The sequence below is a fragment of the Sphaeramia orbicularis genome, chromosome 6 (genome assembly GCF_902148855.1).
Source record: "Sphaeramia orbicularis chromosome 6, fSphaOr1.1, whole genome shotgun sequence".
Taxonomy (NCBI): Eukaryota; Metazoa; Chordata; class Actinopteri; order Kurtiformes; family Apogonidae; genus Sphaeramia; species Sphaeramia orbicularis.
In genome coordinates this window covers 8,058,641-8,083,400 of record NC_043962.1, presented here as the reverse complement: position 1 = coordinate 8,083,400, position 24,760 = coordinate 8,058,641, and the positions used below count along the sequence as shown (strand labels likewise).

General features: G+C 40.1%; 1 protein-coding gene across 5 annotated transcripts in view; it reads right to left on the bottom strand.

Annotated features, from left to right (window-relative positions):
* The window catches only part of LOC115420742 (septin-7-like), a 52,826-nt gene extending 28,066 nt beyond the window's left edge, over positions 1-24,760 (bottom strand). For 2 of the 5 annotated variants that reach the window (XM_030136231.1, XM_030136232.1), the window contains exons 1-2: positions 24,466-24,759; positions 19,908-20,007 (exon numbers count right to left, since the gene is read on the bottom strand). In XM_030136231.1, the coding sequence (XP_029992091.1) occupies positions 19,908-20,007; positions 24,466-24,504 (139 nt within the window). In that variant the 5' untranslated portion in view covers positions 24,505-24,759. Of the gene's footprint in view, positions 1-19,907; positions 20,008-24,465 lie in introns of all 5 variants that reach the window. The other 3 variants (XM_030136229.1, XM_030136230.1, XM_030136233.1) reach the window with 3 other exon arrangements.

Genomic DNA, 24,760 nt, shown 5'->3' with positions numbered 1-24,760 from the left:
GTTCAAGAGCAGAATCTGAAACACTTTGATGAGAATTTATGATGAACCCACTGGGTCAGATCATCTCTAGATCCAGTTGTTCATTCACAGAGTAAAGTGGTTCAAACTGACCAAAAGTATCTAAAAAAACAACCAGATCTGAACCAACCCAGTATCTATGAGCAGAACAATAAAAACACCAACAAAATGACCAAAAATGAACAAATACTGACCAAACTAACCAACAAAATGACCAGAAATGAACAAATACTGACCAAACTAACCAACAAAATGAACAAAAATCTGAACAACCTGAAATCTTGAGATTTTGAGAAACTTGACATCAATCCAATACTGACAAATTTTATCCAATATGCAGATTTTTTAAAGCCTATTGCACTTACTGATCATGTTAAATAAAACCCACATTAATGCAAATGTATTGGTTTAAAGCAACCAGACAATGATGCAATAAAAAACACCTGGAAACACAAACTACAGCAGATTGATCATCATGGATACAACATTTCCTTCAGCCTCTTCATCCCTCCTCTTCCTCAGATAAATCTGTCCAACTTTCCGTTCCAGCGCTGATACAAACACACGGTTAACGTTTACTTGACAAATTCCGCGAGTACACAACGCACAGGCCAACACACTAAAACACACACACACAGTGATGAATGAAGCAGCATCTGGCTCGTGTCTGTTGAAAAGACGCCGACGGAGGAACAAAGGCCCGTCCTGGCAAGACCTTCACCCGCCGGTATCCACGTGAGCATGTTATGCACACTACACACTCCATGGTATAAAAGGTCATTTATTTTAGGTCAGAATTCAAAAGTTGTTCTTTTTTGCCTGATCTTTTTTAAATTCTGACCCATCCACTAAAATCATCACAATGTAAACTATGTTAAATTCCTACACTAACACCCTTCTACCAAGTGAATACAAAATACACACTGACACATGTTAGCATTTAACATTTGACCTAGAACAAAAAATAATAGGTATATCAACCAATGCTTGTGTTTATCATTGACATATGCCAGGATGAAAAAATAAATAAATAATACAATTTATATGTAGAATACTGAAAAAAAAAAAAGGTGTGTGTTTTTTGGATAAAAAATATGGCACCAACGGGATCTCCAGTGGGTTCTGGTCTTCTTAACCCCTTCAGTGTTTGGTCGGTTCTGGATCATATCTATCTCTGACTCATGGACCATGGTCTGGGTCTGGGTGTCTGCCCACTGTGATGGACCGTTTAGAGGTCAGAGGTCAAGTACAAATGCAAACACAGAGGCTGTTTCATGACAAGATGACACAGATATATGTTTAAACATTTAACCCTGAAAACCAACACAGATATACATATATATAAATAAATAATCTACTCAGTGACATATGTTTATACTGCACATCAGATTTAACAGAGTGTATATGGTGTTAGATTTCTACATTTTCATAAGTATTAATATGGAGTAAACGTATTCATTTCTTCCTTGTTCTTGACATTTAACTAAACATTTCTGCCATTAGACCTCCTTAAATCCTCCTAAATCTGCTTTCTGCCATTCTGTGACCATAACTCTTTTCAGTTATAATTTAATTAAATGTGCAGCCCTGATATTATGGATATCAAGTATAAATATCCACTCTGTTCAACCTTGTTCAGAGTTCAGCATAAATGGATGTTTTTCCAAAAACTGAAGCCACATGTAGAGACTGTTTTCACATACTTGAAATGACATTTTGTCTCAGAGCAGCTGTTTCAGGACAGATGAGGATGTTTTCACCGACACTTCTGTCCTACATCGACCTGACACACACACACACACACACACACACACCTACAATGGGCTCAACCAGTGAGGTTTAAGCTGGTCTTAAACGTCCAGGAAGTGTCACCAATCTGCCTCTGTCATGTGACCTGGTCAAACATGGCACTGAACTCACCTAAATATATCACTGAAAAGACAGCAAACGCCATGTTAGCATCGGAGCTAAACCAAACAGTAGAACAAACACAGCAGCTGAAAACATGAACGTGAGAACATTTGACTGATGATGGTTCTACAGGTCAGGGTTTATACGACTGGAACGACGCTCCAACTGGACAAGAAACACAACTACAGAAACAAGGAACAGGTTAAAAAAACAAAACCCAAACATAAGCTAAAGTCCAAACAAGAACATGATCAGACCAGAGATGGATGAAAATTATTATCATGAGCAACAGCAAAGAACACAGTCATACTGGAAATAATAAAAAGGAACAAAAATGAACAAAAATAAACAAAGAATCATAAATATGTTTTTTCCAATATTCTACAAAAAAATTGTATTATTATTTTTTTTGTATTTTTATCCTGTCATATGTCAATGATTAACACCCACATTGGTTAATATACATTATTAATTTTGTTCTAGGTCAAATGTTAAATGTGTCGGTGTGCATTTTGTTCTCACTTAGTAGAAGGGTGTTAATGTAGGAGTTTAATATTGTTTATTTACAATGTGAGGGTTTTAGTGCATGGGTCAGAATTTTTAAAAAATCATGTAAAAATTAACAACTTTTGAATTCTGACCTAAAACAAATTGTGAAAAATAACATGACTTTTAATAAATTGAAGTCTAAAATGTGCATAATATGCTCACCTGGACACCAGAGGGTTAAACAGCTGTAAACCAGAGTGACAATCCAAACTGTATGTGATGCAGCTGAAGTGAAGGGTTTTCATTGGACGCTGACAGATGAGTCATGTACACTGTCTGACCCCCCCACCCCACCCCTGAGGCCAGGTCCGCCCCAATTATCCCCCCCTCATTCATTTTTAATTAAATATTGGTTCCATGTGAGCAGAGGCTGCTCTATAAACAGACTAATGACCTTAACGTGGAAGATGACGGATGACACTTCAGTTCAGTTCACTGACGTCTGACAAACTCCAACAGGTCTAATATCAGTACTAGGATGTACTTCATATTAATATCAGTACTAGGATGTACTTCATATTAATATCAGTACTAGGATGTACTTCATATTAAAGCAGATGTCTGAGGTCAAAGCAGTGGCTGAACCTGGACGGTAAAACACAAACCAATAAAAGTACATCAACACATCTATTATAAACTAGTGCATCATCTGTAAACAAAGAATCATATTTTCAACATTTTATCAAGTTTTATTTACTATTTATTAACTACAACTGTCTTCTATAACAACTACTGTCTACGACTACTACTACTACTACTACTACTACTACTGCTGTCTACTACTACCACAGTACTTCTAATGTTCTCGTCCTGGTGTGTGACTGTTCCTGCTGTTCTCTGGTCACATTGAGGACAGTGAAGTAAACTCAGTAGAATAAATGTGAATATGTGGAGACAGTTTTCAAACCTGACCCCGACGACACAAAAACAAACATACAAATGGTCAGAGTCAGTTTCCCATGGGATTCCTGACATTCCTCTTCCCTCTGCCTCGTCCTCTGCCCTGAGGCGGCGGCAGTGGCCCCCGTACATCTTCACACTACCACTACTACTACCACTGCAACTACTACTAGTACTACTACTACTACTAGTACTACTAGTATTACTACCCAAGTATCATTTATATGTTCTACAGTTCTGTGCAGAAGTCTGATTCTTTTTGCAGCTGTACTGGATGTGTGTGTTTATTTGTAAAATTAAAAAATACACAATATTAAAAGTCAGAACCAAATAGTTTCTAATGTCAGTGTTTATTGTGACATCCAAGTGGATTCACCTAGACCTGGACCAGAACCCAGACCTGGACCTGAATCCAGACCTGGACCTGAACCTAGACCTGGACCCAAACTCAGACCTAGACCAGAACCCAGACATGGACTAGAACCTAGACCTGGACCTGGACCTGGACCTGAGCCCAGACCTGGACCTAAACCCAGACCTGGACTCAAACTCAGACCTGGATCCAAACTCAGACCTGGACCCAAACCCAGACCTGGATCCGAACTCAGACCCAGAACTGAATTCAGCCCTGGGCCCAAACTCAGACCTGGACCAGAACCCAGACCCGAACCACACCCTAGACCTTGATCACAACCCAAACCCAGGTCTCTAATCCAGATTTTTTTTTAGAAGAATGTCTGAGTTGAGGAGAAAAATCTGTCCAGTCCTTTTGATTTTGACTTCCTTCCTTCACCATTAGTAAACTGGACAGTGTCTGATCTTATACCTTATTTTTAATACTTAATACCCATGCAGTACCAAGGTCCAGTACCAGGGTCCAGGACCGTCCCTCCCACAGAGCCAGCCCAGGGGCTGATGGGAGCTGGTAGTTCAGTTGTGTTTGTTGAAGGCCTCTGTCGGACAGGACGTCGTCCATTGTTGGGGATAAATGAGCAGGCTCAAACAGGGCAAAGGTTGGATGGATAAGGATCTGCTGGTCCAGCAGGTTCTATAGAACAGTCTGGATCCTCAATTCAGTTCACATTAATGGAATCACCACAAAGAAACTTCTAACATGGAGACAGAATACTGAAGAGATTTAAGATTATTATATCTAAATGTTTAACGGGCAAATTGAAAAAAAAACTACAAGTTGAAAAACAGAAGAATGACCACAGAAAGCATCAACAGCAATTAAAAAAAAAAAAAATAAATAAAAATAAAAAAAATAATTATTACATTATTAAGACAGTAGAAGAGCAGTACTGTGTGTTAACCCTTAAACAGCCACAGGTTTATTTGTGGGGAATTCTAAATGAATTTGTCTCCACATTAGTCTACATGTGGTTTTGTCTACAGGAGTCTTCAAGTGGCACAACCTACTTTCACTGGGTTTCAGAATGAGAGCGTTTTACTGCAGATCCACTGAGTCTGACACTAAATCTAACACAACGGGCACGTGTTGGGTCACAGCCGACATGTGCATCTCAAAATAGAGACAGAGAGAACCGGAGCAGAAGACGGAGAACATAATAAAAAAAAAAACACAGAGTGAGAGAAGAGTTGCCTGCAGCGTTTGACTGTGCATGTACGAACATGACCATGCACACGACCCCGGCCAGCCTGGACTGTGTCGAACCCTGGGGTGGGATTGGCCTGTATGAGTGTTGAACCCTGGGGTGGGACAAGCCTGTATGGGTGTTGAACCCTGGGGTGGTATGGGCAGGTATGGGTGTTGAACCCTGGGGTGGTATGGGCAGGTATGGGTGTTGAACCCTGGGGTGGTATGGGCACATAAGGGTGTCAAACCCTGGGGTGGTATGGGCACATAAGGGTGTCGAACCCTGGGGTGGGATGGGCCCGTATGGGTGTTGAACCCTGGGGTGGGATGGGCCCGTATGGGTGTTGAACCCTGGGGTGGGATGGGCCCGTATGGGTGTCGAACCCTGGGGTGGGATGGGCCCGTATGGGTGTCGAACCCTGGGGTGACATGGGCCCGTATAGGTGTCGAACCCTGGGGTGGGACAAGCCCGTATAGGTGTCGAACCCTGGGGTGGGACAAGCCCGTATAGGTGTCGAGCCCTGGGGTGGGTGGCTTCCTTGCTTCCTTCCTTCCCTCCCTCCCTCCCTCCCTTCCTTCCTTCCTTCCCTCCCTATAACTAAACCCAGTATAATCTGATCTGATCTTTTTCATACCTTATCTTTAATATTTTGTCCAGTACCAGGTTTCAACAGTTTCAGTCCAGGACGTGGACGTTCACACCTGTTCTCATCAGGTTCCTGTGTGTCTGCACAGATAATAATCAAACCAAACGTTAACAGTGCGAAAAGGAAAACGCTCACAGCTCATCTCAAGCGGAGACGGCGTTTCTAAAAAGGACACGAGTACCAACATGTCACTGTTAGCAATGACACACCTACTGAACACAGTGAAGTGTGCAGGAATAACCGGCCTGTGACGTGTTTAGGGCCGTGAATCAGAGCTGGTGAACCCATAAACAATCACTATCACACCAAAACCTGTACGGCATTACACAAAAACAACACTGTGTCTTGCAGCTCATCCACAGGAAAAACAACAACTTCAACATTTACATTTGGAGGTTCTGTTCCCCTCAGTGCAGACTTCAAGGCTATACTTAGTCCAGATGTATTGGTGGCTAACACTCAGTCCACGGCTCTGTATCTGGGACATTATGTAATGCATGTGTATTATTTTCTTTGCCTTCCTGACCTCTTAACGGAAGAGTTTTTTTCCAGCCTGTTTTATGTTCCAGGCTTTTGCGGCTCTGACCTAAAATATTGGATATATTTTAGGTCAACAGATATATTTTTCTCCAGTTTCATGTTGTTTCCATAAAATTCTTTTCAGATCTAAACGCTGCCTTTTCCTTCAAAACTCTAACTAAGCACATACCAGAGTTTTAACAGATATCAGCAGGAGAACCGGTTCCAGGGCAGCACCAACACTTTACTGTCACAGAACTGAGAACCGCTTTGGTCACTGGGTGGGGGTGGAGGTGAAGGAGGGGTTTGGATGGGGGTGGGGGTGGGTCGGTTAGTTAGACCAGAACCAACAATATATGTGTGTAAATCTATAGCTAATGTAACAGCTAGTTTGTCTAATCCACAAAAGGAAAGCCAGAACTTCAGCATCGATGTGAAACCAAAAACAGCACTAAGGAGGTGAACTGTCTTCTACTGTAACATATGCAATATGACCACTGCAGGTGTGTGTAGTATCTGGACCAAGATGCTACAGCAGACCCATGAAGTCTTAGAAGTGGAGAAGTGGACCTCCATGGATAAGATTTATTGGTCCAACACCTCCCACGGAAGACCAACAGTCAATAAAATAACTAAAAATGAACAAATACTGACCAAACTAACTAGGGATGGGTACCTTTCATAATTAAACCGATACGGTACCGATACTTGGTTCCTGGGAACTGGTACTGGTATAAAATGGTACCTGTTTTCAGTACTTTTTGTGAGTATGTGTGGTGATTAAAGTAATTTTGTCTGTAAACAAAATAGTAAAAACTTTTGCATTCTGAATATTTATTTCTCAACATCACAAGTGAAAATAATATAACAGAAGACTTGAGAAAAGTGTGTGTGTGTGTGGGGGGGGGCAAGTAACTTAATAAATAAAACATATATAACATTTTTAAAACTAAAGTATTACAAACTAAAACAAACCGCTCCCTCTACCATGGACCGTATTGCACATCCTCAGCAGCTCTTTTTCAGGAACATCAACATATCTACTTTTCTGGCAAAAGTCGAACCCACTCCACATTGACTTTTTTTTTTTTTTTTTTAACGCCACTTCTTCTCCCCCGATAATGGCTGTAGGTGAGGAGCCTCCAGCTGCTGCAGGTGCAGTGACAGTGCCTGGCGCGGGGGTCTTAGCCTGCGCTCCTTTGGGGCTTTTGAATATTGGACATTCCTCAGCCTTCAGGTGTGGATTCGGTTTGACCAAGTGTTTCCTCAGGTTTGAGGTGTTGCCGTGACTGGCCTTACATTTAGCATTAGAAACACGCTACTGCAGCGAACACAGTCTGCATTAAGTTTAGCAAAAGGAGAGCCACACCCTTGAATACATGCTATCCACCACGCTTGCTGTTATCATCAGGTCGCCACTAGGGCTGCACGATTTTGGCAAAAAAAAAAAATCCAGATTTTTTCCTCTAAAAACTCGATTTTGATTTCGATTTTTGGGTAAAACTACAAAAGACAACAGAAGTCAGCATGTCGTTTTCGTGAGCAGCCCACAATGCAAGGCACTGCTCTGACCTCAAATCTGTGATGGTATCACGTGATGAACCCCCAGAAGTTTATTTTTTCTTAATTAAATCTTTATTGAATGAAATAGAGTATACAAACAATGTATGCAACAAGAAAATAACATAAGTTTGCCAGGGGGAATACACTATAATACAATGTCCAAATCAGAGCAAATACTTATGTTTTTTATAGCCTTTTTGTTTCCAGATTTATCTAACAGCTTTAAATAAAGTTCAACATCTTTCAAAAAATAAATATTTGTTTTTGTGTTACAGAACTTACATTTGTGAATGAAAAATTTAGCAAGAGGACTAAATTAATTATTTAAATTTTTTTAATATATATATGTGTGTGTGGTGTTGTTGTTGTTTTTTTTAAAATTTTATTTAATTTTTTTTTTTTCCCTGGGTATCTGGGCCCACAGAAGTGATACCAATGTAAGTCAGTGACAGGCATCAGTCGTGCGTGCGTGCGTGGACCAGGTTAATATAAGTGATCCACATGCGGTTCTGTTTAAACTGAGGGATCCGTGCGTGGAATAGACTGACCCAGGACACGCTGGAGGGATTCTATCCTGGAGCGGGTGGATGTGTGCGGGCACAGGGCTGTCTGGGCTCCTCTGCTGAGGCTGATGACCCCGAGACCCGGACCCGGATCGGAAGAAGACAGTACGGTACGGATCCAGGACAACGGAAGATGAGTGATCCGCATGCAGTTCTATTTCAGTTGCGGGATCCGTGCGTGAAGCCACGGCTTACATTGCTATAAGTACTGCGGGCTCATGAACACATTTAAAGTCCGGCCATTGCACGGAGTTCTGTGACAGACCGCTGTCACTGATAGGAGGAGGAGCCTACGGGAGCCCGCAAGCGCACGGCCCGCAATCGATTTTACGATTTCCCTTTTTTAAAAATCGTCCTAATTAAAAAATCCGATTTCGATTTAAAATCGATTAATCGTGCAGCCCTAGTCGCCACTGACGTAATCACACTCTCCAATGCTGTTGTTGCGTCAGGCTGACACTCCTCCACTCTCTCCCAGACACGTGCATCATGAGGAGGTGTTCAAGTACCGAAATGTGGTACCTTTTGATTTTACACAAATCAATAGTCCATAGTACCGATGGAATTTGGTCTGTACCGATAAAAGTACTGAATTCGGTACCCATCCCTAAGGAACAACAACTGGATCTGAACCAATCCAGTATCTATGAGCAGAACGAAAAAACACCAACAAAATGACCAAAAATGACCAAATACTGAGCAAACTAACCAAAAAAAATTAACAAAAATGAACAAATACTGACCAAAATTACCAACAAAATGAACAAAAATGAACAAATACTGACCAAACTAACCAACAAAATGACCAAAAATGAACAAATACTGAGCAAAATGACCAAAAATGAACAAATACTGACCAAACTAACCAACAAAATGACCAAAAATGAACAAATACTGAGCAAAATAACCAACAAAATGACCAAAAATGAACAAATACTGAGCAAAATGACCAAAAATGAACAAATACTGACCAAACTAACCAACCAAATGACCAAAAATGAACAAATACTGACCAAACTAACCAACAAAATGACCAAAAATGAACAAATACTGACCCAACTAACCAACAAAATGACCAAAAATGAACAAATACTGACCAAAATAACCAACAAAATGACTAAAAATAAACAAATATTGACCAAACTAACCAACAAAATGAACAAAAATCCTTCATTCATTTGACCGATTCAGCCACTAAATGTTCACTTGGTGTCTAATTTACCAGTGAAAGGAACCAATGGGATGAAAATATCATTATAATTAACTCCTCTCCTGTCAGTTGTCTTAGTTTTATGGATGATGGTTTAGACAGAGTCTACGTCTATGTTTGTGCATGAGGTTAAATCTGCAGATTAACCACCTTCATTCACTCGCTCTCTTCTGGAAGGTCAGTAGGGAAGGCGGTCAATCTTAAGCCTGTCATACCGTCTTATCCGGACACACACTACACACAACATACACACACACACTACACACAACATACACACACACACACACACACACATACTCTAAGACCCAGATCAGTGCGGCAGATAAACACAGACTTAGTGTGTAGTCGACTTCCAGCTCATAAAACAGATTTACTCCAACCCACTGCATCACATACAGCTTCATTTGCAGTTACAGGACGAGGACACATGTAAGATTCACATGCTGGTCGATAAAAATTCATATTAAAAAATAGTTTCAGTGTCCCTGTATGTCAGCGTCATGTTCTATCTGAATCAATCTCCAGTTGAATTTGTGAGGTTGTCAGGTTCTTGTGGTCTTGATGCAGGAGGTCAGTCTCCCAATCCAAGTCCATATATGACTTCTATCAGTGATCAGTAGGAACTATATTGATAAGTCAGTGGGGCTGATGATGTCAGACTAACAGGAAGTCCACCATTTTTAATTTCTGGCGATTCACTGATCATCTATTTGATCAAACTCCTCCTAGGGATTTAACTTGGTTCGTTAAGTCTGAAGAGGTTGTAGATCAGAAATGAATCCAACCAGCAGTTTCATCAGAGAAGAATTGAAGAATTCGTAATGAAAACAACAAAAATGACCGTGGACACAACGACACATCGGCCGATGAGCTACAAAAAAAAAAAAAAAAAAAGGGGATCCAATAAGTCCTTTTTTTCTTGGAAAGTAAAACAAACTACAGTCCTCCACCTCCAACAGTTTTCATTCAGACCCTGATGAAGACGTTGACCATATGTATAAGTCTATTGGTTCATTTATACCCTGCACTCAGTAAGTTAATGACTCACTAAGTTAATGACATTTTGTCTGTTTTTAGTTGAGCTAAAATGTTTACATGTACTTTTTAAGTCCAGTTTTAGTCAAACTAATGGAATAAAAACTAACTAGAAAAGCACTCAAGAGCGCAGACCTCCACCATGGCAGACCAGTCCCCCCCCCCACCCTATCACCACCAAAATTTAATCATTTGTTCCTTGTCCCAGTATCAACATTTCATGAAAATTTCATGAAAATCCTTCCATAACTTTTTGAGTTATCTTGCTAACAGTCAAACAACCCCCCCCCCCCCCCCCCCACCACCACCACCACCAAAATTTCATCATTTGTTCCTTGTGCCAGTACGAACATTTCCTGAAAATTTCATGAAAATCTGTCCTTAACTTTTTGAGTTATCTCGCTAACAGACAAACAGACAGACGGACAAACCCTGATGAAAACAACCTCCACCGTTACACTTGGCGGAGGTTGTAACAATAGTTTATTGACTAGCACACTGACTCGTGGGGATCCACTGGTTCTAGGTGTGGTAGTTTTTATACTGGTGTGTATTCGTGCATGCTGTACCGCATTTGTCCAGCAGTCACCGCCAAAGCGTTCTGGGTATAGCAAAACAATTGTAAGGCTATTGTATTCCAAAATTACTAATATGTCCCAAAATATTGGTCCTATCAACTTGCTGTTTTCACTAGTCTGTTCCTTGACCAAAAATACTTAAGTGTGCCAAACTGCAGGAGACGGCTCTTTCCGGATTTTATGTGATTCCTGAGACACACATACACGCACACAAACACACGGAGGCCACTTGGCTTTTATAATAAAGATAATAGTTTTGAAGTGTCATGTAAACCCACTGAGTCCAGTCCATCTCAGACTGGTTCAAAGCTCAGCCTCATAAAAGCCTGTGGTGTTTGGTCGTCCTGTGAAGCAGCAGGACCGTTTAGTGCTGGTCCTGTTTCAGAACCAGCATGAATCCGACATGGCTTCCCCTCCTTCAGTTCTGATCCGAAGCCCTGCTCTGTTGGGCTCTGTCGTCTGGCGCTGGATTGGACTTATCTTTCCAGGAGTTTCTATTCAATCTGCCAGTTGGACAAAAGAGGCAGGAAGCAGCTTCTCCCCCTCAGAGGGACGAGGATTGAGAGGAGGAAGAAAAAAAGACCATGGAAGAAAAAAAAAAAACAACAAAAAAAAACACTCTGCAAGAGGAGTTTTTGGTGGTGTTTCTTCTCAGGGACTGAATGAGTGACAGCAGAGAAACCAGAGCTTCTCAGTGGGTTCAGGAGTCCGTCATTAAGACAGAACAGAACGGGAAAATACTGGTCTAGGACTGGGATCTGAGCAGGGATGGGAACTGGTACGAATTTACAGAATCTGGTTCCATTCTCCAGTTGATTCTCATTGGATTATGGAACAAACTACGGCACAAATGACTTTGCATTAACTCTGTAATGTTAAATATTTCAGCACATTTGGGATTCGACTGGAACAAATCTGATAAAAGGATATAAGAGTGTGATGTCAATTTAACATGAAAGTAGTCATTCAATAGTATCTTAAATAATAGTGCTGAAGTCCAGGAGCAAAAATGGGTCGTGCAAAGTAAGAGTAAAGTAAGAGGTATTTAACTCTTTGTTGTAATGGAAGCCCTGAAGCTGCTGTAAATGGTCCCAGTGTCGTATTTACTGGTCAAATATAGACTTTAGAGGAAACAACCAAAACACAGAACTGACCTGATGACGTCGCAGAACTGATCAGTAGAATCGTTAAGAAAACAGACTAATGACTCTAAGGAACTGAGCTCCAGGAACCGGGTCTCTAATCACATCTCTACATGTGAGGATCCGCTAACAGCTAGCATTATAGGCTAAAGTAGAGGAACAATTAGTATGACCTGATGTCCTTTTACAGAACAAAGGGGACAGTTTGTCTAATCAATCCGTCCGTCCGTCCATCATTCATTCATACATCATTTATCCATCCATCACCCTTTTGTCCATCCATCCATCTGTCCTTCCATTAATCCGTCCATCTATCATTCATCCATATATCCATCCTACATCCATCCATCATTCATCCATCATCACCCATTCGTCCACCCATCCATCATCCCTGTTCTTCCATCATCCATCCGTCCATCCTTCCATCATCCATCCATCCTTTCATCCATGCATCCACCCGTTCTTCCATCATCCATCCATCCATCCCTCCCTCTGTTCTTCCACCATCCATCCCTCCATCCATCCATCATCCATCATCCATCTGTCCTTCCATCCTTCCACAATCCATCCATCCATCGCTACAGATAGACAATGATTTGGTTTTGTCCTTTTGTTCCACTATTGGCATCTGAGGATCAGACAGGAAGTCAAATCTGAAACATAACCCGAAGGCTTTTCAAACACATTTATACTCAGACTATTCATCCTGCCATTTTTAAGTCCTTTGTTACATAATAAAAATGTAGTGATGATCCTGAATGGGTGTTCTGTCGACTCATTCCTGGTTGTGTCGTTCCGTTCAGATGAAACGGTGCTTCGTACAGCTGGATGTCATTAGAGTGTGTTAATCTGAAACATGTCGTCCACAGACATATGGGAGCTCACATTTCAGCTGCTCAGACCTTTGTTATCGCTCAGCTGTTGGGTTTGTGTTGAATACAGATGCTGCTCTACAACAACTGGACCCATGGGTGGACACTGCACCCCCCACTGTGGTTGCAGTCCACAGACAGTCCTCATCCTGCCCTGCACACACTACAGAACACAGCTCCACATGGAACGTCTTCACCGTGTGCTTCGGTGGAATCTGAATCCGTCTGTTCCAAAAAGTGCAACTCAACAATTCTGGACTGAATTCTGCAGCTGAGCCCGGCTTTAACATTCCACTACGACGCCAAGCACAGCAGCGCCAGAGCCAGCATTCATTCTAGACTTCCACAGCCATGAAGTGCAGATCCAGTTGGACTTAACCCTCCAGTATCAGACCCATAGAGGTCCTGCTGAACACCTAAAGCACATCATATGAGCAGTGTCGTACAAATGTCAAAATGTTTTTCACAAAGATTGTTTTGCTTTTTTTGTGTATTTCATCAACTTGAGCCACAAACAACAATACCAAATATTCAACTGTCATATTTTTAACCCCTTAAATGCCATGTTTGTAATGTAAGCAAACCATATTTTTTGATGAAACCCTCCCCCCACAATTATGTTTGTTTCAATGTACTACATAAAAATGTTATTTGGATTTTTACAGATTGTCATATGTCAATGATTAGACAGTGCAGTGTTAATGTCAAAATTTTTTTCATACAGTTTGTTTTTAAACTTTTTTTTGTATTTCATCAACTTGAGTGATAAACAAATTACCAAAAAAAAAAAAAAAAATACAATACAATTTACTATATAAAAATTGTATTAGTTTTTCTTTTTATTTTTTTGGTTGTTTTTGTTGATGTTGCTGCTTAATTCAGTCTTTTTTTAAATTAATTAAAAACATTTTTTTTTGCTTCTTTTTCCATGTACTTTATTATTTTGTCCATTTTTTTATTACTTTTTGTTCTTTTATTTATTAGTTAACATATATAAACCAAGTGTGTCCATCCACTGTCATTTATCAAACTCCTGATTCAATTTACATTAGTTCTCATTCTCTGGTTTAATGTGAAAGTTCTCTGAAAGGTTCTTGGTTTCATGGTGAAGTTCTAGCAGTGAGAGTGGTTCCTTCTGAACAAACGGGATGTAATTATGTCTAATTATAATTCTGAGCTGTTGCCAGTCGAGGGGAAGCAAATGGGGAAACGTGGCAGTTCTACATTAGTTCTAATTCACATGTTAAATATAGACGCTATAGAAACACATGGTTCTAACATCTACACACACACACACACACACACACACACACACACACACACACACACCTTTATCAAAAACAACTGCAGCTTGAGTGATTAACACAATATTATCATAGTGTTTCAAATTGCCTTTCTTTATTGGCTTTTATCTGCCTTTATTATTATTTTGGGCTCCTGTCTAATCTAATTCATTAGCATTTATTAGCCTTTATCCGTCTTTCTTAGCATTTTTTGGCCTTTATCTGGCTTATTGGCCTTTGTTAGCCTATATCTGCCTTTATTAGCTTTGATCTGCCTTTATTAGCCCTTATTAGCCTATATCTGCCTTTACTAGCCCTTATTAGCCTATATCTGCCTTTATTAGCCTTTATCTGCCTTTATTAGCCCTTATTAGCCAATATCTGCCTTTATTAGCCCTTATTAGCCTATATCTGCCTTTATTAGCCCTTATTAGCCTATATCTGCCTTTATTAGCTTTTATCTGCCTTTATTAGCCCTTATTAGCCTATATCTGCCTTTACTAGCCCTTATTAGCCTTTATCTGCCTCTATTAGCCTTTATCTGCCTTTATTAGCCCTTATTAGCCAATATCTGCCTTTATTAGCCCTTATTAGCCTATATCTGCCTTTATTGGCCTTTATTAGCCTTTATCTACCTTTGTCTGCCTTTATTAGCCTTTATCTACCTTTACTGGCCTTTATTAGCCTTTAATAGCCTTTATCTGCCTTTATTAGCCTTTATTGGCCTTTACCGGCCTTTATTAGCCTTTATTAGGCCTTATTAGCCTATATCTGCCTTTATTAGCCTTTATTTGCCTTTATTGGCCTTTACCTGCCTTTATTAGCCTTTATCTGCCCTTACTAGCCTTTATCTACCTTTACTGGCCTTTATTATCCTTTCTTAGCCTTTATCGGCGTTTATCTGCCTTTATTAGCCTTTATCTGCCTTTACTGGCCTTTATTAGCCTTTATCTGCCTTTACTGGCCTTTATTAGCCTTTATCTACCTTTACTGGCCTTTATTAGCCTTTAATAGACTTTATCTGCCTTTATTAGCCTTTATCTGCCTTTACTGGCCTTTATTAGCCTTTATCTACCTTTACTGGCCTTTATTAGCCTTTAATAGACTTTATCTGCCTTTATTAGCCTTTATCTGCCTTTACTGGCCTTTATTTGCCTTTACTGGCCTTTATTTGCCTTTACTGGCCTTTATTAGCCTTTATTTGCCTTTACTGGCCTTTATTAGCCTTTATCTGCCTGTATTAGTCTTTATCTGCCTTTATTAGCCTTTATCGGCGTTTATCTGCCTTTATTAGCCTTTATCTGCCTTTACTGGCCTTTATTAGCCTTTATCTGCCTTTACTGGCCTTTATTAGCCTTTAATAGCCTTTATCTGCCTTTATTAGCCTTTATTGGCCTTTACCGGCCTTTATTAGCCTTTATTAGGCCTTATTAGCCTATATCTGCCTTTATTAGCCTTTATCTGCCTTTATTGGCCTTTACCTGCCTTTATTAGCCTTTATCTGCCCTTACTAGCCTTTATCTACCTTTACTGGCCTTTATTATCCTTTCTTAGCCTTTATCGGCGTTTATCTGCCTTTATTAGCCTTTATCTGCCTTTACTGGCCTTTATTAGCCTTTATCTGCCTTTACTGGCCTTTATTAGCCTTTAATAGACTTTATCTGCCTTTATTAGCCTTTATCTGCCTTTACTGGCCTTTATCTACCTTTACTGGCCTTTATTAGCCTTTAATAGACTTTATCTGCCTTTATTAGCCTTTATCTGCCTTTACTGGCCTTTATTTGCCTTTACTGGCCTTTATTTGCCTTTACTGGCCTTTATTAGCCTTTATCTACCTTTACTGGCCTTTATTAGCCTTTAATAGACTTTATCTGCCTTTATTAGCCTTTATCTGCCTTTACTGGCCTTTATTTGCCTTTACTGGCCTTTATTTGCCTTTACTGGCCTTTATTAGCCTTTACTGGCCTTTATTTGCCTTTACTGGCCTTTATTAGCCTTTATCTGCCTGTATTAGTCTTTATCTGCCTTTATTAGCCTTTATCGGCGTTTATCTGCCTTTATTAGCCTTTATCTGCCTTTACTGGCCTTTATTAGCCTTTATCTGCCTTTACTGGCCTTTATTAGCCTTTATCTACCTTTACTGGCCTTTATTAGCCTTTATCTGCCTTTACTGGCCTTTATTAGCCTTTATCTACCTTTACTGGCCTTTATTAGCCTTTAATAGACTTTATCTGCCTTTATTAGCCTTTATCTGCCTTTACTGGCCTTTATTAGCCTTTATCTACCTTTACTGGCCTTTATTAGCCTTTAATAGACTTTATCTGCCTTTATTAGCCTTTATCTGCCTTTACTGGCCTTTATTTGCCTTTACTGGCCTTTATTAGCCTTTATCTGCCTTTACTGGCCTTTATTTGCCTTTACTGGCCTTTATTAGCCTTTATCTGCCTGTATTAGTCTTTATCTGCCTTTATTAGCCTTTATCGGCGTTTATCTGCCTTTATTAGCCTTTATTTGCCTTTACTGGCCTTTATTAGCCTTTATTAGCCTTTATCTGCCTTCATTAGCCTTTATCTGCCTTTATTATCCATTATTAGCCTTTTTTAGCCTTAATCAGCCTTTATTAGTCTTTATTAGCCTTTATCTGCCTTTTTTTAGCCTTTACTGGCCTTTATCAGTCTTTAATAGCCTTTATTAGCCTTTATTGACCTTTATTTGCCTTTATCAGGTTCCGTATTCAGACCAAAACAGGTCTAAAACAGGTCAGCGCAGTAAAATAATAACACAATAACCTATAAATGATGACAACTAAAAAACATTTCTCTATGTTTTAGAGTGAAAAAAGTAAAATTACATGATGAAAATGTTTCAGTTTACACCCTATCCTTCATAAATGTGAATACCCCCCCCCCCCACCCCAACCCCCATCGATAAACTGTTCACATAATCCATTTGTTAATCCGTCACTTCCTTTTGTGTCTATTCATCTGTATTTGCAAGTCCATAAAACGCACACACTTCATTCTATCGCTGTCCATGTGATGATGACGAGCAGAGGAAGAGGATAAAGATCAGTCAGAGTCAGAGTCTTAATCAAAGCAGAAAAAATGACAATAGCAGACGTTAGCATATTAGCTCCCACTGCATCTGTCACATCAGATCTGACGGATTAACGAATACAGAATAAGACTCTTATGAACCGTTTCCCTTCAGGTTTGGTTTGTCAGACCTTCATATGTTCTGTCCAGTTCAGAGGAAGGGCAGTGAAGTTACGATTTATATAAAACACTCAGCAGAACCCGATGTAAACAGACCAGGATCAGAAACAGGATTTAAGACACAATCGGCTGTGGGTGAAAACTACACTCGAGACAAAAGGAATCCCATCCCATAATAATAATAATAATCCAATTTACACACAACAATTTTTCTGCCAAATTATTTATCTACATTTGTTTTAATGATCATATTAATCATATTTGTCTGGAATATAATGTACAAATGCTGTTCTAATTGTATTTAACAGAGTATTTTATTATATTTACACACATATATGTAAATAATTGCCAAGGTTATAATAGTTTTGGATTTTTCATTCAAGTTTAGTTTTATTTAGTTTTTACTTTTGTTCTCTAATGCAGTTAGTTTTAACTCGTTTTTAGAGCAGGTTTCATAGTTTTTATTAGTTTTCATTTTTCTCTAAATGCTTAGTTTTAGTTTAGTTTTAATTTTAGTTATGTCGTATCTTTTCTCTTCTTCTCCGTCGTATTCAAATAAATCCCAGACAGGACTCTGCTGCGTTCTCCCAACTTTAGTCTCCATGTTTCCAGGTACAGTGGGGACCAGAAGATGACTGGAAACCACAAGTGACGGACTGTTACATATCAAATAGTGCCACTAGCTAAACTTGCTAGAGCGAAATAAATCAATTTCGTATCAATCCGACATTGACAAAAAACGAAAACGAAGGCAATTTTATCCATAATTTTTATCTGTTTTAGTTAGTTTCATAAGCACACAATACAGTTTCAGTTAGTTATCGTTTTTTTCTTTTCATTATAGTTTTAATTTGTTTAAGTTAACGAAAATGTTTTTACAATTCTAGTTTCGTCATTTCATTAGTTTTCATTAACGATAATAACCTTGACAGTTGCTTCTCTGAAACTGGTCCTAAAAACAGGACATGGGGGCTAAAATCCAAACCAGATATAGACTAATGTTATGAGACAAGTTTAGAAGCACTTTGGTTCTATTTTTTTTTAAATTATTGAGATAAAAGAGAAACTATTTTTCAGATAAAACACATTTTTATATTACTTTTATTTTATGTTATTTCTATACAAAAATCCCCATGTAACACAGTAAAAAAGACAAAAATTTAGTGCTACTATTTTTTGGAATATCTTTTAACTCTCTGACAAGTACATTTTGGGAATCAAACTAATTACGCAAGGCAGAGTGTTTCACAAAAATGACCACTTTTGGAAAATCACTCGCGATTTATATGTGTTTAAATAGGCAGGTTCTGCATGATGGGTTACACATGAAACCTGGAATGAGACTGAGATTCATGAAAAGCCCACATGTCTGGACTAGAAAAAACACTAGGATCGACAAATTTAAAACAGTGTCTTTATTTATAGTCAATATAAGACCATTTACAGACATGTTTTCAGATCAAATGCACTGACACCGAGGTAGCTTTGATGTCCCAATTTAGGTCCTATTTTTAGCCCCAATTTTTATTAAAAATTCATTAATTTTGGAATGGCTCAGAGCAAGAATAAATTTTTTTGGCATTTATCTGAGGTCATCATTAGGTACATCCTGGGGGGAAATATGTCTATATTTCTCTTTTATTACTGACAGAAGCACCCAAATATAAATTAGTATTTTGTTGTATTGGTAGTTTCTTTCCTGCTACTTTCATTATGTGTCAATGGATCAACCATAAGACAATAATTTCCCCCCTGGGTATTAATAAAGTATTGTGATTCTGGTTCTGATTCTGGTTCCAACCCACATCCCTGGAACAGCATGATGAAGAGTCGATGAACTACATGTGGTTAACTCGTTCCAGTACTAGTTAGTTAGTCAGGTTAGTGTCAGTCAACGTTGTCTCTTACAGATCAGCGCCTTCAGGGCTTCGTCCATTCAGTTCATACGCGTTCATTAAATACGTCAATGCGTCCAAATGTCCACATCAAACGCACACTCACACCCATTTCCTGCCGCTCGCTGTCCGCATCCACTCACTCAGAACACACACACACACACACACAAGCCCAGGGCCAGCGGAATTCTGGGAAAACGCCAGCGTTGACAGGGAACATGTTCACATGCGTACATTCTTTGTGGAGGCGCCGCAGATGTTCGAGACAACTGATGTTTAAAGTGTCAACGCGTCATCCTGAGCAGCTGATGGGCTGGATGCCACGCGTGTCTAAAACCTGCATGGACCACGCACACGCAAAAACACACACACATACACATGCTGTAGGTCACATGACTCTGACTCACCTACGACCATTAATGTGAACTCGAAACCTCGTTTCACCGACTTCCTGTACACCTGGTTGGGGAGGTTGGCGAAGCCCACATAGCCCTCCAGGTTCCGCTGCTGAAAAAAACCCCAAAAATTCATGGTTAGCATTAGCAACAGCAGAAAAAAACATAAACAAAACTCATGGTTAGCATTGGCAACAGCAAAAAAAAAAACCAAAACAAAACTCATGGTTAGCATTAGCAACAGCACAAAAAAAAAACCAAAAACAAAACTCATGGTTAGCATTAGCAACAGCAGAAAATTAAAACAAAACAAAAACAACTCATGGTTACCATTGGCAACAGCAGGAAAAAAAACCTCATTGTTAGCATTAGCAACAGCAAGAAATTAAAAAAAACCCTCGTGGTTAGTGTTAGCAACAGCAGCATTAGCAACAGCAGGGATTTAAAAAAAATAAATACATAATCATGGTTAGCATTAGTAACAGCAGCATTAGCGACAGCAATGTTAGCATTAGCAACAGCAATGTTAGCATTAGCAACAGCAGGAAATTAAGAAACATAACCCTCATGGTTAGCATTAGCAACAGCAGGAAATTTGACAAAATCCATAAATACTCATATTATCATTAGCAACAGCAGTGTTGGTGTTACTAACAGCAGGAAATGAACCTCAACTAGTTTAAAACTACTGTATTTTTTGTGAATGCATGTAAATCAACTGAGAAACAACTGAGAAAAATGTCTAAAATATTTACCAGGATAAACATCAGATAAATATCTGATAAAAATGTTAAATTAGGATTCATTATTGTCATTTAAACATTACATCATAGATGCACTGCAAAAATTACACATCACTGGCCACAATAAAAACTCAGATAAAACACTATGAATAAAAATAACCAGTAGAAATATTCATAAATAAATAATGCAAATAATGCACATAATCAAATCTGTGATAAAAACTTGCCAATTTAATGTTGATGTTTTACACTGTATGAGTGCGGTACAAATATTGGATAGTTCAGCTTAAGAGTCAATAAAACACCATTTTCCACTTGATTGGTTTTGGTTTTAGACCAGTTTTAACCCTTTATGTTCAGAACATGTAAAACTATTAAAATGATGGAATGTTCAACATGAAAATAAGTAAAAAAAAAACACTGAAATAAGTAGTCAATATAAATGAATTCACCCCAACAGACTTATCAGAAAACTTTTAGTTCCCTTTAGAATTAACATTATTACACATATTCTACTGTTACTATTGAACCTGGTGTTCATCTGACTATTGAACTGTTCAGTCATTAGTTTCAGTCCTGTTTTAAATTATAAAACATCTATTACATCATTTCATTTCCTAGTTCGATGTACATCCTTGCACGGTTTAACCACACATGACAGAAAACAGGAGATAGAACCGACTGAAACAACAGCATCGGCCTCATCGACATTCTCCAGCCAACAGGAAACGGTCCACAGACCTCATTGATGTTCTACCATGAACAGGCCTCCAGCACTTTGCACCATTTCCACGTTTGATTCACCTACAAACACGTTCCCTGTGCACGAGTCCTGTTACATAAGGTCCCACTTCATCAGCGTTGTTCAATTTCACTATATCAACTATGTGGGAGTACAGAGGGACCCTGAACACATCACTTAGAAGCTCTTTTACTATTTCTGCAGAGACTGTGAATGTGAGAGTACAGAGGGACCCTGAACACATCATGTAGAAGCTCTTTTACTATTTCTGCAGAGACTTTGAATATGGGAGTACAGAGGGACCCTGAATGCATCATATAGAAGCTCTGTTACTATTTCTGCAGAGGCTGTGAATGTGGGAGTACAAAGGGACCTTGAACGCATCATGTAGAAGCCTGTGAATGTGGTAGTACAGAAGGACCCTGAACGCATCACGTAGAAGCTCTTCTACTATCTCTGCAGAGACTATGAATATGGGAGTACAGAGGGACCCATAATACATCATCTAGAAACTCTTATACTATTTCTGAAGAGACTATGAATATGGGAGCACAGAGGGACCCTGAATGCATCATCTAGAAACTCCTTTATACTATCTCTGCTGAGACTGTGAATGTGGGAGTACAGAGGGACCCTGAATACATCATGTAGAAGCTCTGTTACCATCTGTACAGAGGCTGTGAATGTGGGAGTACAGAGGGACCCTGAACACATCATGTAGAAGCTCTGTTACCATCTGTGCAGAGGCTGTGAATGTGGGAGTACAGAGGGACCCTGAATGCATTATCTAGAGGCTCCTTTACTATCTCTGCAGAGATTGTGAATGTGGGAGTAGAGGGCCCTTGAACACATCACCTATAAGCTATGTTGCTATCTCTGCTGAAGCTGTGAATGTGGTAGTACAGAAGTACCTGAAGGCATCACATAGAAGCTTTGTTACTATCTCTGCAGAGACTGCGAATGTGGGAGTACAGAGGGACCCTGAACGCATCATGTAGAAGCTCTGTTACAATCTCTTCAGAGACTGCTAATGTGGGAGTACAGAAAGACCCTGAACGCATCACGTAGCAGCTCTGGTATTATGCGTGCAAGGATGTGGGGGTAAAACTAGCGTGTTCTGCTTCACATGGATGTGACTAACAGCAGAGTAAACATGCAGCAGCGTTAACACAGGGGGCTGATGGGGGATGAGGGAGGCCACTCATGCCATTCATAGTTGCCCCTCCCCCACCCCCCGGTCCAGTCCACCCAGTGGTGATAGAGGCTGGCTGCTTCACTGACATCATCCACCCCTGTGCAGGATCCAACAGCTGATGTCCAGGCCTTTATTGCATATTCAGACTCATGTTTATTATTAAAATTACATCATCTGACGCTGAAGATAATGTTCCTTTAAAACCAGAGCCAACATGCAGTTCTGCTCCTGTTATTTTTAGCAGGGAGTGCGTTACACCCACGGTGCGTTCATGGTCTTTGTGAGGGCACATTGTGTATGTCCACTGGTGTGTGACCCCCCCACATCAACATAAACAGATACAAAACAACACAATGTGGACTGTGTTGGTTCAGAGGAACGGGACAAAGACACGTGTGTTTAGATTCAGAGAATTCTACAGTCAGTGTAGAATGTCGTAGTCAGGTGTCGTCCACATCAGTGGGACATCGACCTCTGACTCTGTTTATTCATCTGGTTTGGACCGTCCAGTGTCCAGTGGACGACACCAACAGAACCATGAACACACATGTCGCCTATTATCAGGGTTTTAGTCCAGGATGTTAATGCAACTGGTTTAACTGTAGAACGGGCAGCAAAATGTGAGAAACAGCCTCTAAACCAGCCTCTTAGCCAGCCTTAAATCAACCTCTTAACCAACCTCCAAACAGCCTTAAACCAGCCCTAAACAAGCCTTAAACCAATCCCTGAGCCAGCCTTAAACCAGCCTTAAACAAATATCTAAAACAGCCTCCAAACAGCCTTAAACCAGCCTTAAACAAATATCTAAAACAGCCTCCAAACAGCCTTAAACCAGCCTTAAACAAATATCTAAAACAGCCTCCAAACAGCCTTAAACCAGCCTTAAACAAATATCTAAAACAGCCTCCAAACAGCCTTAAACCAACCTTCAATCAGCTTCTAAACCAGCCTTAAATCACCCATAAACCAGCCTTAAACCAACCTCTAAACCTGCCTCCAAACAGCCCCTAAAGCCTCTAAACCAGTCTTAAACCAACCTTAAACCAGAGTCCAAGCCAACCTATAAACAGCCTCTAAATCAGCCTTAAACCAGCCTCCAAACAGCCCCTAATGCCTCTAAACCAGCCTCCAAACACCTTTAAACCATCCTTAAACCAGTCTCTAAACACCTTTAAACCAGCCTTAAACCAGCCTTAAACCAGCCTCCAAACACCTTTAAACCATCCTTAAACCAGTCTCTAAACACCTCTAAACCAGCCTTAAACCATCCTTAAACAAGTCTCTAAACACCTCTAAACCAACCTTAAGCCAGTCTTAAACCAGCCTTAAACCAGTCTTAAACCATCCTCCAAACACCTCTAAACCATTCTTAAACCAGTTTCTAAACCAGCCTTAAACCACCCTTAAACCATCCTTAAACCAGTCTTAAACCATCCTCAAACCAGTCTCTAAACACCTCTAAACCATTCTTAAACCAGCCTTAAACCATCCTTAAACCAGTCTTAAACCAGTCTTAAACCACCCTTAAACCATCCTTAAACATGTGTATGAACTGCCTGTTTTCTGGGCTTAATTGTTTTCAGTCTGCTGACACATGGATGTGGCTTCATTTCTTTAACGCACAGAACCAGGTCTCCACTTTCAGCCGAACTTCCTCTCAGACTTTATTCATGTGACTCATGATGAGAATGTCCTTAAATTAAAGTCCACTCCACTTCAGAACCATAAAACCCACTAAAGCCCTGCTAATGTAAACGGAGCCTGGTGCATCTCAGTGGGGTTTCAGTGGATTCGGTGTTAAATGCTGCAGAGCCGCTGACTAGGGTTCCTACCGGTACCGGACCGGACCCGGTGTGTGGACCGGACCCATGTGGACTGAAGTGGACTTACAGCGATGCTCGGAACCACGGTGTCTGGACGCTCGATCATCGTCTCCACCCAGGACGCACGGACAGAACCGGAGCCTCACACCGACAAACGTCCCGAACACGACGAAGCACGACGGACTCCCGACTTTTCCACCGGAACCTGCACCTGGATCCGAACACGAGCGTCACCGAGCGACTCCGACCGAATGAATGACGGTAAAGGACATATGGCCGCCGACGGATCCTCCAAGCACACGGAGAAGAGCCAAGAAAAGCCAACCTCCGCCTGGTGGGTCCTGACAGGAAGCACCCAGGAA